This window comes from Argiope bruennichi, chromosome 11 (genome assembly GCF_947563725.1).
Source record: "Argiope bruennichi chromosome 11, qqArgBrue1.1, whole genome shotgun sequence".
NCBI classification, from domain to species: domain Eukaryota; kingdom Metazoa; phylum Arthropoda; class Arachnida; order Araneae; family Araneidae; genus Argiope; species Argiope bruennichi.
Window position 1 is genome coordinate 81241696 of NC_079161.1, and position 15196 is coordinate 81256891.

At 25.1% G+C, this 15196-nt stretch overlaps 1 protein-coding gene across 2 annotated transcripts in view; it reads right to left on the reverse strand.

The window, feature by feature from the left end:
• Positions 1-13429, reverse strand: part of LOC129957233 (choline transporter-like protein 2) — a 44418-nt gene extending 30989 nt beyond the window's left edge. For both annotated transcript variants that reach the window (XM_056069476.1, XM_056069475.1), the window contains exons 1-7: positions 13059-13429; positions 8750-8798; positions 6008-6081; positions 4421-4499; positions 3419-3500; positions 2034-2147; positions 365-425 (exon numbers count right to left, since the gene is read on the reverse strand). In XM_056069476.1, coding sequence (XP_055925451.1) covers positions 365-425; positions 2034-2147; positions 3419-3500; positions 4421-4499; positions 6008-6081; positions 8750-8798; positions 13059-13113 — 514 coding nt within the window. In that variant the 5' untranslated portion in view covers positions 13114-13429. The remainder of the gene's footprint in view (positions 1-364; positions 426-2033; positions 2148-3418; positions 3501-4420; positions 4500-6007; positions 6082-8749; positions 8799-13058) is intronic.
• Positions 13430-15196: the final 1767 nt, after the last annotated feature.

Here is a 15196-nt window from a genome sequence, read left to right on the forward strand (position 1 = left end):
ACATTTATTTTAGATATATCAAAAGGAAAAAAATTTCAATTTCAAGCACTTAGAAGTGTATTTACCCTCAATTAAAAAAAACTAAACTGTCTCTACTATAAATTTCGTGAATTCACACTAAAGAACTTATATAATTTGATCCAAATTTATATGAATAGTTTTATTTTCTTCTTTAGCCCATTTTATATTAAAAATTATATTATTATATATTCTTATATAACTTATATTTATTTAATTCTTTTTATAGTTTATATTTCTTTAATTCTTTATATAGTTTATATTTTCTTTAATTTAAGAAATGCTCTCAAATTTAAATTTCAACAAAATTCCCTAAAAACAAAAACAAATAAAAGCTTGAACTTACAAGGAGAGCTCTTTAAGTACAGCTTTGCACAATGTCCTTCATTCAACAGAGTTTTCAAATCCTATAATAATATAAAAAGATAACTTCAAAATCCTAAAAGTAATATTTTGAAATTTCAATCAGATAAAAGAACAGCAGTTTTTTCTCCCCCTCAAATTCCAAATTTAAAAATAGTAATATTAATAATAAAACATTTTAAATACATCAAGTTTCAAACTGATGTAAAACTAATATATTAACTTTCATATATTACATACATTAAGGTACAATATAAAAATTTTTTCCATATATTTAAAAAGAAATTAAATTCTATGTTAAGATTATTGATTTCTAAGAGAAACTCAATAAAGTTATATCAGTTAACAAGTATAAAACTGATTTATTGAACTGATGGCAACATGTTGATAAAAGCTAATAATTAAATAATTTTTTTCCATCCACGCTAACGTGCTCGTGCAAGTTAAATTTTATTTTTATTTTATATGAAATAAATTGTTGAAAAATATGATTAAATTATTTTTTAAGAAATTCTTTAAAAATAGAAATTTAATTTGTGTGCAAAAACATTAGTACCATTAAAAAGATAATGCAAAAATCAATTTTGTGCTGTATTATTTTCAGAAGTTATAGCGGAAAAATGCCGATATTTCGCTCAATTTTGAATGAATTAAAATTCAAAAAAATATCTCCAAGGTGCACATTCTCGACCTCCAAGTTATACATTGTGCCAAATTTAGTACCTATAGTACAAATGGTCTGGACTGTACAGTGCCAACATACATACATTGTGCTGTATTATAAGTATATATAAAATGTTTTGTGACAATGATTCATTTGTGACAGTGACAATACATTCATCTAAGAAATGCACAAAAATTAAAAATTTCTAAAAAATGAAAAAGGAAAGTTTTAAAATATTCTCAGATGTTAAAATTTAATTGCAAATATATATTTGCTAAGGATTTTTTACATTATTAAGAATGTATATAATGAAAAGGATGGCTATAATAACCAAATGAAATTTAAAATAATTTTATACGAAAAAAGAAAGAATTTGGTAAAGAGATAAAAATATTCTATGTATACATTTTTTTTTCTACTGAAATTTTATTTTAAGAAATTTATTAATCAACTGATTTTTTTTTTTTTTTTTTTTCTGAATTGATGTTAAGCCATGGCTTCAGTACAAGGCACATTAAAATGTTTTAATGGTATCCTAAATATCATGAACAAAGAGCAAGACAAAAACATCATACACAAATTCCACATTCAAAAGAATGAAAAATTAAAGAAACTAACTAAAAGACATTTTCCATTCTAATAACGCAATAAGACAACAAAGATTAAGAAAAGAATTCCACATTCAAAAGAATGAAAAATTAAAGAAACTAACTAAAAGACATTTTCCATTCTAATAACGCAATAAGACAACAAAGATTAAGAAAAGAAACATTTTTTAAAACTAATCTTAAAAGACTGGGGAGAAGAAAAGAAGGGAGAAAAGAAAAGAAGAACAAGATACATCAAGCCTTATAATTCTCTTTATCATAAAACAAATATTTTAATTGTAAATAAACTCTAAACACAGGAAGCAATAATTATAATAATAAACAAATAAAATAAATAAACTACATTATTTATTAAAAATCAATATAACAACTTTACTTACTTTTTCTTCCTTTTTCACATCATATTTGCAGATCAGTTTTGATTTTATTTCCGCTGCATTTGGTAAATTTTCATTGGCATAAAACGTTTCATTGGGACATTTTTCAACACAGACCTAAAAACCAATTTCATATATATTAAATGCACACATACATCAACTCACAACTTGAAATGCATAAAAATAGAAAATAAGTGTTTCAGTCTATTAAATTATACTTCCATCCTAGTTCTATAATTTTGAATACAGTAAGATGGTGAGAAAGATAATAAATAATTATTATTTATTATAAAGAATCATAAGGTAAATGATCAAGCTGCAACTGAGCTAATAATCTTTCCACCAAATTTCCAAGACACAAAATTTGGCAAAATTGACCCTCATCATATTTAACTAAATCAGATTCACTTATATGGATCACAGATTCCTTGAATTCTAAAGCTTACAATTAATTTTCTTCTAAGTAATATTTTCAACAGTTATCACTATGAAAAATCCTAATTAAACTTTCATCAATGGCAACCTATTTTTGGTCAATGGCAATTTATATTTTTAGAAAATTTTTACTGAGTCCAATCATATTTATTCCAATACATTCTATAACTATATGAAAAAAATTGATAATTGTATGTAACTACATGAAAAATGTCAAAATATATCAATTCTATGTTTTTTTAAGGCACCAATAGGTATAAAACAATTTAATAATTTTTAATTAAATCTTCCATTTTGTCCCTTAGTTCATTTCCAAGCAAGCAAATTTAACACCAGCATTAATTTGCTTTCTTGCAATATAAAAGCTAAAATATTTGAAAATATTTGTATTCAAAATTCTTAAATGGAAAAACTTTTCTAGTTTTTTTTTTTTTTTTTTTTTTGACATGCTTTATAACTGCTGTTCATGTAATAACACATGTATTTCAATTTATTACTTAATTTATGGTAATTTTCATAAATATTTTCATATGCTTTTATCTTCTAAAACAGAATATTCTAAAGATCACGATAAAATTAAATGTCAGGTTTAGTTTAATGCAATTTCATAATAACAGATTTTTATTAGAATATTTAATAATCTATTAACTTTCAAACTTAGAATGTCTTTATTATAAAATCAATATATATGCAATAATCTAGTCAAAAGGTATAAAAGAATTTCTTAAAAACTAAGCCATTTTTTTCATTACTATATAATTTCAAAATGGAACAAATAAAAGAAAATGTGCGAGTTTTATTTATATCTTTTTAATGAAACATCACAGATTTTTTTTTTTGGTTAACATATTCCAGAATTGAATTAATCAAATAAAAATAAATTGTGGAATTTAATTCAATAAATATAAAACTTATTTAATTAAGTTTAAATTCATGGATGAAAAAATAATTACCTGAGGGGTAAGACAACCAGTGAAGACTACACTAGGCTTGGCACACTTCAACAGATCAAAGAAAAATAGATATGGCTTGTTTCTAAAATCAAAATGTACATTATTATATGCATAAAAATGTCAAATAAAAATTAAATGGTGCTTTTCAAGTGGCAAAGGAAAAAACTAAAAGTCACTTTGACCTTATAAAAGTTTTTGGAGCAGTTTTGATTTTTGAGTATGTTAATATGATATATAAAATCTAAATTTTATTCACAAAAAAATTAAAACCTTCATTTTATTAAGAAATTTATGAAAAGATTGTTTCTAAATAACAAACATAATTCATTCTTGAAAACAATAATACATTTAAAAAAAATTTTATAACATTCTCATTATTCAAATACAATAAATGTTGGAGAAAAAGTATGCATAATAATAAAAAGTCAAAAAATACAACTTTAATTAAACATAATAATCCATTAAAATGAAGATTATCTGAGAGAAATCTTAAAAGAGAAAGATTTAATAAAAGATACGTAGAATATTTTAAATATCAGGTGACTCAAGTTTCTTTTAAATTGATATTCCTTTATATTGTTTTGTTTAAAAATTCAGAATAAAAAGATTCTCATGCTGCATTTTAGGAAATAGAACTTCATTACTTTCATAGTAATTATAATGTAAGTCAAATGTATTAAATGCATTAACATTATCCAACAAAATATATAATCTTTTGGCAGTTTTAGTATCTACTATATATGTATTTGATAAATGTTTACACATTTTAAAACTAATAAAACTAACAAAGTAACGTTTTAAGTACTTACATTTTTCTAACAAAATATATATCTAAGCTAATAGAAAAATGCACAAACAAATTTTTATGACAATAGAGAATACAAAATAACTTCACACAAAATCTGTAATTTTTCTAATATTTTCATGAAAAAAAATTGAAACTATTAGCATTTCAATGATATTCAACATAATCCTGAATCATTAACAGAAATTCTGTCTTACTCTAACTCTCCAATGCCACAAATGTTGCCAGCAGAATCTGTTGGGTATACCAAAACTTTTGGGTCACCTTCTCTGAAAGCTGGAACAAAAATAAATAACAATAAAAACAAAGTAGTACTTGAAAAAATTTTTAAAAATTAGGAACTAAATAATTAGAAAAGTAGTTCAGCTGAAATGAATACAAAAAAAAAAAGGGGGGGATAATAACTATTATAAAGCAACTAAGATTAATGAAATTAACAATTTAAATTTAGAAATAAAATTTTAATTTTCTGCTGTGTTCATTATTTTAAATAAAAGTGTATATATATAAAGATTCTTTTAGGAAGGAAAGAATATTATAACTGGACAAACCCAATCAATTGTTTCTGCAATTGAAACGAGTGCATATGATCTATTCTTTAAATAGTGGGAGTGAGCTTTAATTCTAATCAAGGTATTATCCCTTACTCTCCCCAGCTCAAATCTGATATGAATCATCAGATGCCCTCTATGCCATAATTTATCAATTTAACTTGCTAAGTTTCTTACTGATCATATTCACAAATACTTGAACATTATACTTATACTCTGAATGGATTATGTCCAAAATTTAATAGAAATCTAAAAATTTTAGGTAAAATTCATTTACTAAATTTCATCTATTGAATTCAAAACATTTTTAGTCATTATGCTAGACAGACAGATATAATGACAAATATTTATTTTTTGGACTCAGGACCGTAAAATGGTAGCTATTACTTGGAGAATTACACAAAATCTTGCTTGAATTTTTTGATAGTTATTACAAAACTCTCTTGTTGTATACTTTGATTACAACAATAGTGAAAGTTAAAAAAATATATATATGATAAATGCCATTTAATAAATTAACTAGCTATAAAGAATAAATTTCATAGTCATAATTACTAATATGATATTCAAATTTATTCAGATTTAAAACACAAGTTAAAAACCAAGGATTTAATCTACATCACATGAGTAGAATTTTAAAATATGTTTTCATTGTTTAATATTTTTTTTCATTTTATGTTCAATAAATATCATTAATTTTTTAAATGTTAGATTTTGATATATTTTTGGAGGGAAAAAATGTATCACAGAGATTTGTAAAATTACATTGAAAAAGTAAAGACAAAAAAAATTATTTGCCCTTTTATGATTAAATATGCAACTATAATTCCTTTTAGTTTCGCTGAAAGCTATTAAGCAATTTAATTAATAAAATTAACATAGATATCAATAATCAAATGCCAAATACTAGTTAGCACTTTTTTTAAACATAGGTAAATAGTAATTTTACCTATACTAATAATAAAAGGTGTGTGTGGTAGGTACCTACACTAATAATAAAGGCAATAAAAAAAATTAGTATTTTTAATGCAATACCCATAGTTTACTTTATATAATTTTATGCTTTTATAATTAAGTTTCACATTACATCATACACTTTTATGTGACTTTTATAGTTTACTAACACAATACCAAAAATTAATGCAAAATTATTGAAACACTTAAACAACTAAAATTAAGCTAGAAATTATCTTCAAAATACTAGAAAGTAACAAATATTTTGAATGAACATACCGAAAAATGCAACAACACCCCATCCAGCAATGAAAGAAACAAATAAGAACAGACACAAAATATCCGTACAACTCCTGTAAATGAGGGGAAATAAATTTTAAAATTCAAACTTGTAGACATTTTTAAAAATAAAATAAAAGGATTTCCATGAAAATAATTTTATTTAGATATTTTATTTTCTGAAATATGAATGAATTTAAAATAATGGTAATATACACTGATCATTTTTAAATTAAATTAAATGTTAAAGGTTTCATACCAATAACAGAATTCTAGTCAAGGAATAATAATTAATATATAACACAAAACAATTGAAAGTTTATTCACTGGAATCTAGAAAATACTTGTAAAACTTTAATATCTTGCTTCTGTTTAAAAAATAAAAAGCATGTTAGAAATGTATTAAATGAAATAGCTTATAGTTACATTAACATATGCAGTCATTGCTAATATAATAAACCAAACACTTAATAATCAAATTTTAATAATCAAATTCAACTAATCAATCAATACATTTCTTTTTAAGAATAATTCTAAACATGTTTTTTTAATAATTTTATCACAGCCAGCAGAATGTTATATACAGATTCATATATGATAAAGGTTTTTTATCCTAAAAGATATTTTTAGCCATAACTGAATTATTAAATAAAATTAATTTTGATATTTGTGATCTACAATTTACTTGGTGACTTTTAGATTATGCTAAGAATTGCAAGCTCCATTATATATATATATATATATATATATATATATATATATATATATATATATATATATATATATATAATATTTTTAATATTTTTTTAATATTTTTTTGGTTTAATTTTTGTTTTTCCTATTAACTTGATTCTAATACTTTTGTATATATATATATATATATATATATATATATATATATATATATATATATATATATATATATATACACACACACACAATGCAATCATCTTGACAATATTCTGCTTTTACTTGACAATAAATAAACCTGAAGATCCTAAATACTCACTAATGCTCTAATTTTAATTTTAAAACTATATGAGAAAATATTACAGAAAGGGGACAAGTTCTAAACATATCAGGATTTAAAAAAAAAATAAAAAATTCTAGTCATCTGTTATGTTATATTTGTTTCATACAGTTTAATCAAATAAATGGAATTAATTAATAAAGCTATTAATATGCATATAAAAATCATAGAATCTGGCTAAAATGCTGGAGCAAGTGCTTTTTTTTTCTCTTATTTTAAAACAATTATTTTCATTCTTATTAGAATTAAAAATACAAAAATTAGTTTAAACAATTCTTGATTTCACTTTAGCATAACTTTTAACAGCTAGTATATTTGCATAACTTGAAGAAACTCATGAGCCAAAAATTTTATTTTAATCTTTTATAATAATATAATAAAATAATAATTAATCTAAAAAGAATGAATAATCATTATAGATCATCCATTAAGTTTTCATGCATTTTTTAATAAGAAAATATGTTGCATTTGACATATTAGTTTTCAAAAAATCATTCAAAGAACATTAAGTTAAATCCCCTCAACAATACTGTTTTGCATTTTTATGGCATAAATCTTATACTGTACATACTGCTTCGTTAGATTTTTTTATATTTATATGCCCTGTAGTTTACAACTAAATAGTTACAACTTTGTCCCTGTATTTTTTAAAGTCTGTGAAAACTCCAAAGCACAAAGATATGGGTAGTTAGTGATTAATGTTGAAGGATGCAAGATTCATTGGCGATAATTTTGATGACAAAAATATAATTTGTTTCTAGCATAAACAGACTCTTGTTTTCTTCTCATAAGTTAGAAGCATGTTCATAAATTGGTGCATTTTGGTGCTACATTTGCCAAGTTTTTGTTCTTTCACCGTTAATAAGTACTAAGATATGTCCCATAATGGTATAATTAATTTTCTTTTTTTTTTTTTTCAAAATTATGTATTCTTTTTTTTAAAAAAAGCATGATTGCTACATGAAGATCATTAATTGACATAGCTTACTTAAGCAATGGACTGCAAAATAACACATTCTGAAATACTGCTGCTTTAACAAAAAAATACTATGCTGTATTTTTTTCACAAATAGTCTGTTGCGCATTTAATTGAAATTAATTCAATTTTCCATAGAAAAATTAAAATACATTCCAAAACAATTTATAAATACAAGCTGAAATCCTTCAAATGATAGCTGATTACTGTACAGATATGAACAACAAAAATTATAACTGGAAGAATTTGATTACAAAGGAATCACTTTTTTTAAATCAAACAGGTAAATTTGCAATTAAGACAACAAAAACAGATTAGTACCACCTTGACTAAATATTATCTTAAAATACTCAACTTTTAGGGCTTTTGAACCACACTCATTTTTACTAAATTACAGTAGGCATCATACTAATATATATATATATATATATATATATATATATATATATATATATATATATATATATATATATATATATATATATATATATATATATATATATATATATATATATTCAAAACTAGAACCAATCAAGAATCTTAATTGCTCAATGATTGTCAAATGGTCTACTTTCAATTTTAATAACATATATCTAATATAAAAATAAAGAAATTTATGGGTTCATATTCTGGATCTTACTGCCTCATTAAAATGGAGAAAATTTTCTACATGAACTTATATAGAAAGCAAAGAATTATAAGATATTTATTAATTAATTCATTTCAGTAAAATTACCTTGATTTTACAGGACCTTTGAATTGAGGATCATAAGTAAGCTGTTCACCTAGAAAAAATATGAAAAATACATATAATAAGTGAATAAATGTTATTTATAAAACAAAAATTAATTTGGTACTTAATAAAATGAAACTTCATAATTTGATGACTGTAAAGTGCTTCAACAATCAGAATATTACGATTCAATAATTCCTAATTGTAATGGCAATCTCTTTATTACTTTATCAATATTAAAAATTTAATTCATTAATTAATCATAATAAAAGTAAAATGAATTACCAAAGAAGAAAGTTATCAAAGCATTGCAAAAGTTTGTTTCCAATTCTTATAGATGGTTATAAAGTATAATTTATATAGAAATGCTGATGATTTATTTGGTTCTATTCCTTACACTTCAGAGATAGAATTTCTTTTATCTCTATAGTGTTGAATAGTCATAAAATAGGCTAATTTTTTTAGTATGATAATTTTTTAAATATGGATAATGAAAAGGTTAATAATATAATATATTTTATAATACATTTCGAATTTAAGAAAAGGCATTAGAACTGAAAAACAACAACATTTGTTTGTTTATTTAGACTATATTGTTGCTCTGTATAATGTGAAAGAACAGTCTTGTAGATTTCAGAACAGTGATTTACACTGACCAGTTTTCCAACATTGTTGACAATACTGTGCTTTAGTGAGAGGGGGGGGGGGGTCCTAGAATAACAACTGAGAAAAGTGAGAAAAGCTGAACATTGATAATTTGACTATGTTTTGCCATTTAAAAATTTTGTATACTTTTCTAAACTTCTCCCTTGCATATTACAATAAATAGCCTTTTCAGAATTGTGTGGCAACAGGCAATGAGAAGAGGATTTTATATAACAATGTTTAACAAAAAGAAAAGAATCAGATGAAAATGCAGATCTTTTATCACAAAAGACTGGACTGCAGCCTTTAAAATTATTGATGAATGTTTCATGAGACAGCATAAAAATTATTCATTCTGAGTTACTTCTATCAGGTGAAATGATCTTATCAGAAAAGTACAGTTAACAATTGCTATATTTGATAAAATCTATCAAAAATTATTTGGTCTGCACGAAAAAAAAAAAAAAGATACCATGATCAATTATTTCTACACTTAATATCAAATTGCTAGTTACATAACAAACGCTGAAAAGACTGCAAGAATTGAAATAGGAAATCTTCAACACCGATTATATTTGCCCAAACTTGACCATCTAATTATCACCTGCTTTGGTCTTCATAGAATAGCTAAAGTGGTAAAATTTTTAAATCCAAGAAAGATGAACAAAAACATCTTGTAACATTTTCTTCAAATAAGATCCTTCTTCAAAAACAGAATTGCCAAATTCACAATACCATGAAAATCTCTAATATAGAATAACACAGATAGGACTTTTAATTAATAAAATGATATTTCCCGAGTTTTGTTGTTTGAAGGCTATTAATAGCTCAGGTACAAATTTATGGGCCCAAAAACACTGCTGCAAAACATTGTTTCCCCAAAACATTGCTGGAGACTCTATAATAAAGGTCTTATCCCATAGAATGTCTTGCATGGCATTAGTGTACAACAGTCATCATATGATTGAATTTTTGGTCTGAATTCAGCAGTTTTACTAAATCCATCATGTGATTCTTTTCAAGATTAATTCCTGGCATATGATTAAAAGTACCTAAAAACCTAATTTACGTTTTATACAAGTTTTTTCAACTGATTAAAACCAAAATTTAAGACTGCATTACAACTGTAGTCAGAAAAACTCATAATAAATTTGATATATTCAAGTCTTTGCATTTTTTTAGTTATTTTATTTACAAGCTTCTGAAAGTACAGAACAACAACCTTTTATTGTATATGGCTCAAAATTTGACAGGTGTCTACATTATAAATGTTAAATTTGTATACCAAATCTGACTCTTTTCTCTTTGTAATTATCATACTAACATTATATTTAACATTTCTTAGGATATATATATATATATATATATATATATATATATATATATATATATATATATATATATATATATATATATATATATATATATATATATATATGACTAGTGATGAAAAAAATAAAATAACAGCTGAATTTCATTTGAATGCAAGATACACTAAAATGAATTAAATTAGAACAAATTTATTATTAATAATATCTTACTGCTATTATTATCCATTAATTCTTAATACAACTTTATACTTCATAAGTTGAAAAAGAAATTACTACTGAACTAAAATTAATGATTTCATCAGCTAATCTGATGTAACAAGAAAATTTTATGTAATTCTGACAAACAAGACTTCAGACAAATATATGCTACATATTAGCAATAGTTTTCTTATTAAATTTGTTGTTGATAAATGTTGATATAGCAAGGCATGGAACCAATATTTAAACTTGACAGCCATGCAGACCTTGGTAAAAGAACAGTACTAAAAATTTACATTGTTTTGTCAGTTATATATCAATTTGATTCAGTTACATATAAAACATATATTAATATAATATATTAAGGATGCAATTTAACAGAATATTTTCAATCTAATAATCCTTTAACAGCTGATGAAATCTTACACAATTCACACACCAGTGCCATATGATACACCTTTAATTTCAGTATGAAAATAACTTCTTTCATCTCATTCTAAGAAATACACATTTTCTAGGTAATTCTCTCTAAGTATAAAGTAATATAAAATAACATCACAAGAAGAAGGTATTTGTAAAGCTGTCTAGGAAAACATTTAATATATTCATGACAGTTAAATATTTTTAATGATTAATTATATCTTGACAAAACAAAAACAAGGATTTTATATTCAGATATAGAATTGTGAATTACTAAATTGAAAAATTTTCACCCGATATAAACTGTGCAAATAAGAAAGACAATATCAAACAGCAGAGTGAATTAGAGTGAAAAACTGTGGCTTGTTTAAGTCTATGTGGATTTTTATTAACAAAGAGAGAAAAGCTGTACAATTACATGCACATTGATAATATAATCAGAGACAATTTATCAGTAATTGGCAATATCAGCAACATCTATTTACTATGTCTAGTACAAAGAAATCTGTAAAGTTGTGACTATCAACAGAATATACATAAACTTGTCATGTTGGTATCCCTTTCATATAAATCAAGTTCAGATCATAGAAAATTTCAAGACCAAAACAACTCGCCATGGGCAGTCTAAGTTATAAAAGAATAAACTAATATTCTCGAAAAAGAAATAGAAAAGTTGGGTGAAACTGCAATACTATCTTGAAGAAGATGGTTCAGTATGACCAATCGCAGCTTATAATAAGCAGCATTAAAAACATGATGTTGAAGAATAATAATCTAACATTCTACATTTGAAGAAGATATAAGTAATATCTTACCGTGTCTGCCATGCATTTTCTTCGCAGGCCAAGGATTTCCTGTAGGCGCCATGCTTTCTGGCTTTAGTTTTTTCGCTCTAATTTTTTTCTGATCTTGTATTTTAGGACTAACCGCAATCACTCGGCGCCTACCGCTTTTTCCTTTAGGACTAACAGCAACCACAGGCCGCTTATAAGGCCTCTCACTCATTTTTAGATTTTAATTTTTTATGCAATCAAATTTCCAACATCCATTTTCTAAGAAGAACATACATTTAATTTCTCGCAAATCTGGATAGTCAAATTAAGTGAATTGATATCACTAATAAATAAAATTTTTAAAATTTCATTAAAACTGAAGAAACAATTTCAAAAAAATCTGAAAAAAATCAGCAAAATAATATTTATTTCAAATCTAATTAAAGGAATTTTTCATTTCATTCAATATCCCAAACTAAACCTTCAACACCAAGAATCAAAAATCCGAATAAAAGTCAATAACATAAAATACAAATTCGAAGTTAAATTTCTAATTATTTAGGATTGTTTTCGAAAATAGACAGTCTCAAATTGAAATAACTGCACAAGCAATTTAATACATATGCAATATTTTAAAGAAATTATAACTATTTCAACTAATGATGACTGAAAAATTTAAACGAAGCATTTCAATTTTTTCAACACAATTTAATATGCTAATAAAAGAATAAACAAATGGAAATGGTAAAAAGATTTTTTTCGACCTGATATCGAAAATAAAATTATTACGAAATAAGAATACAATTACAAAAAACATTTCTATATTCGCTAATAAAACAACCACAAATAAAATTTTGAATTTTTTTCTTTTTAAAAATTTTTGTTTGACGGAATCAATTTAGAATTCCATAGAAACACATATTATAATAAGAAAACAATACGTACCGTATTTTCTCGATTCTGATGAGTCAGCTGTCACGGGTGTTTCACTGGACTTCATTTTTAAGTTCTAAACTATGCACTAAATACACAGAATACAAACTAATCAACAAAAAAGACCAGCGACATAGCTAGCATAAAAGAAAAAAGTTTCTATAACTGAAACCAAAACAAAGGAAGGCTGTCAAAAAATTTTAATGGAATTTTTGCACAATGAAAACCTTTTTAAATCAAACCAAAATAAAACGGATATCAAACATTCCTTTTCTATTCACTCCCTAAATTCAACAACAACAAATCTGCCATCGGAAACAGCACATAAACATATTTTATAGCTTATCACAAACAACTCTTTTCAAACTTGATCAAAATTCTGACTTTATTTTCGATTTTGGGCGTTGCCACTCTTCGAAGAAAACTGCTTTGTTTATTTCTGTAACTATGAGTTATATGCTTAGCCTAGAAGGAGAATGATGGAGGAAAAATCCGAATCCGTTCTTATTTATAGAATATCTTTTATACTACTTCATGATGGTAGAAAAGATAGTATCCCACAATTAAAAAAAAGGAGAATTCAGACTTTTGTTTGTAAGGTCTTGGCGTTAAGATCCAAGAATTCCCGATTGCAGCACTATTCTCCAACATTTGTGGCCTTGCTGCTTCCTTAATCTCATGATGAGAACGAGAGTCAAACGACCTCCTCTAGCAAGACCTGGAATTTTACAAGAGAGGTTGCTGGCTTCAGTCGCATATTATGTACAATGAAATCTTTTCCAAAATAGCCCTCACACCACTTCTAAAACAAGCTTGTAATATAATTAAAATAAACCAAAAATATTTAAGATAGAAAGAGAGAGAGAGAGAGAGCGAGAAATCATTGTTATTCAAGTACGAAATGAATTTGGATTTTTGAGAACTTGGAGAATTATCTATTAATAATCAATAAATCTATTTAATTCAAAAGAAACCGAAATGTCTAAATTTATTCTTAAGCTATCCATCAAAATTTGATATAATTTCAGACAATCGTGAATTTTGATACAATATTGAGGCCACGGGCACTAAATATTTTTGGAGATAAACTCCAAGCCAAATCGATTGATGACAAGAAATTGACGTAAGTTTTATATGCATTTTACGTTCTCATGTACTTATGAAAGTATTGTCTAAGATATATATATATTTATGTGTGTGTGTGTGTGTGTGTGTGTGTGTGTGTGTGTGTGTGTGTGTGTGTGTGTGTGTGTGTGTGTGTGTGTGTGTGTGTGTGTGTGTGTGTGTGTGTGTGTGTGTGTAACTTGAGATTTTGATGCATCTTCACGTTTTCGAAAAACACATTTTTAGATAATGTTCTCCTGTCTGTCTTAGCCGAAGATAATTCAAACACGCTTTGAGCTACATGTATGAAATTTGGTATACGGTTTTTATACCAAATATGTAGATTTATATCAGATTGTGAGCAAAATCCATTCAGAGGAAATCGGTCTATCCAACTGTTCAAATAGAAGTTATATAGTACTTTGATATGTGATTTTGTGACTATAAATATATAAAATTTCTTGTTAAATTTTCGTCTCAGCCACTTGAGAAAAACACGTCTAATACCCAAATTCGAATTTCGGACACTATTAACCACATACAGGGATAATTCAACAAGAAACTCGCGACGGATGACATGAGAAATTCAATAAAAATATTAAATTCATACCAAAGGCTAATATTTCATAAATATTGTATGCCATTGTCATGCAAGGTATTTATTCTCTGGAATAAACCTATGTGAGAAGTATGAGAGAAAATTTGTGACTACTCCCGCTAGTTAACTTTATGCTTATTTTCTAACATTCAGCATTTAATTTGAAAGCAAATCATATTTATTATTATTTATTATATATATAGATTTACTTTTTATGTAGAATTTAATTTCCTCATTTATACAAACTTCAGTGGTTTGTTTGAGAGGATCATGGTGCTTAACTTCGAAAACTAGAATACTGGAAAAAGGGTTTTCAACATTTTCTTTTCAATAACGATTATATGGAAATATTTGAATCTGTAAAACAACGCTATTAAAATGCATGTTTTGTTTTTTTAATCCTTTTGTGCGAGGAATAGAGAAAACATTGCAATCGTTAAAAAATTCG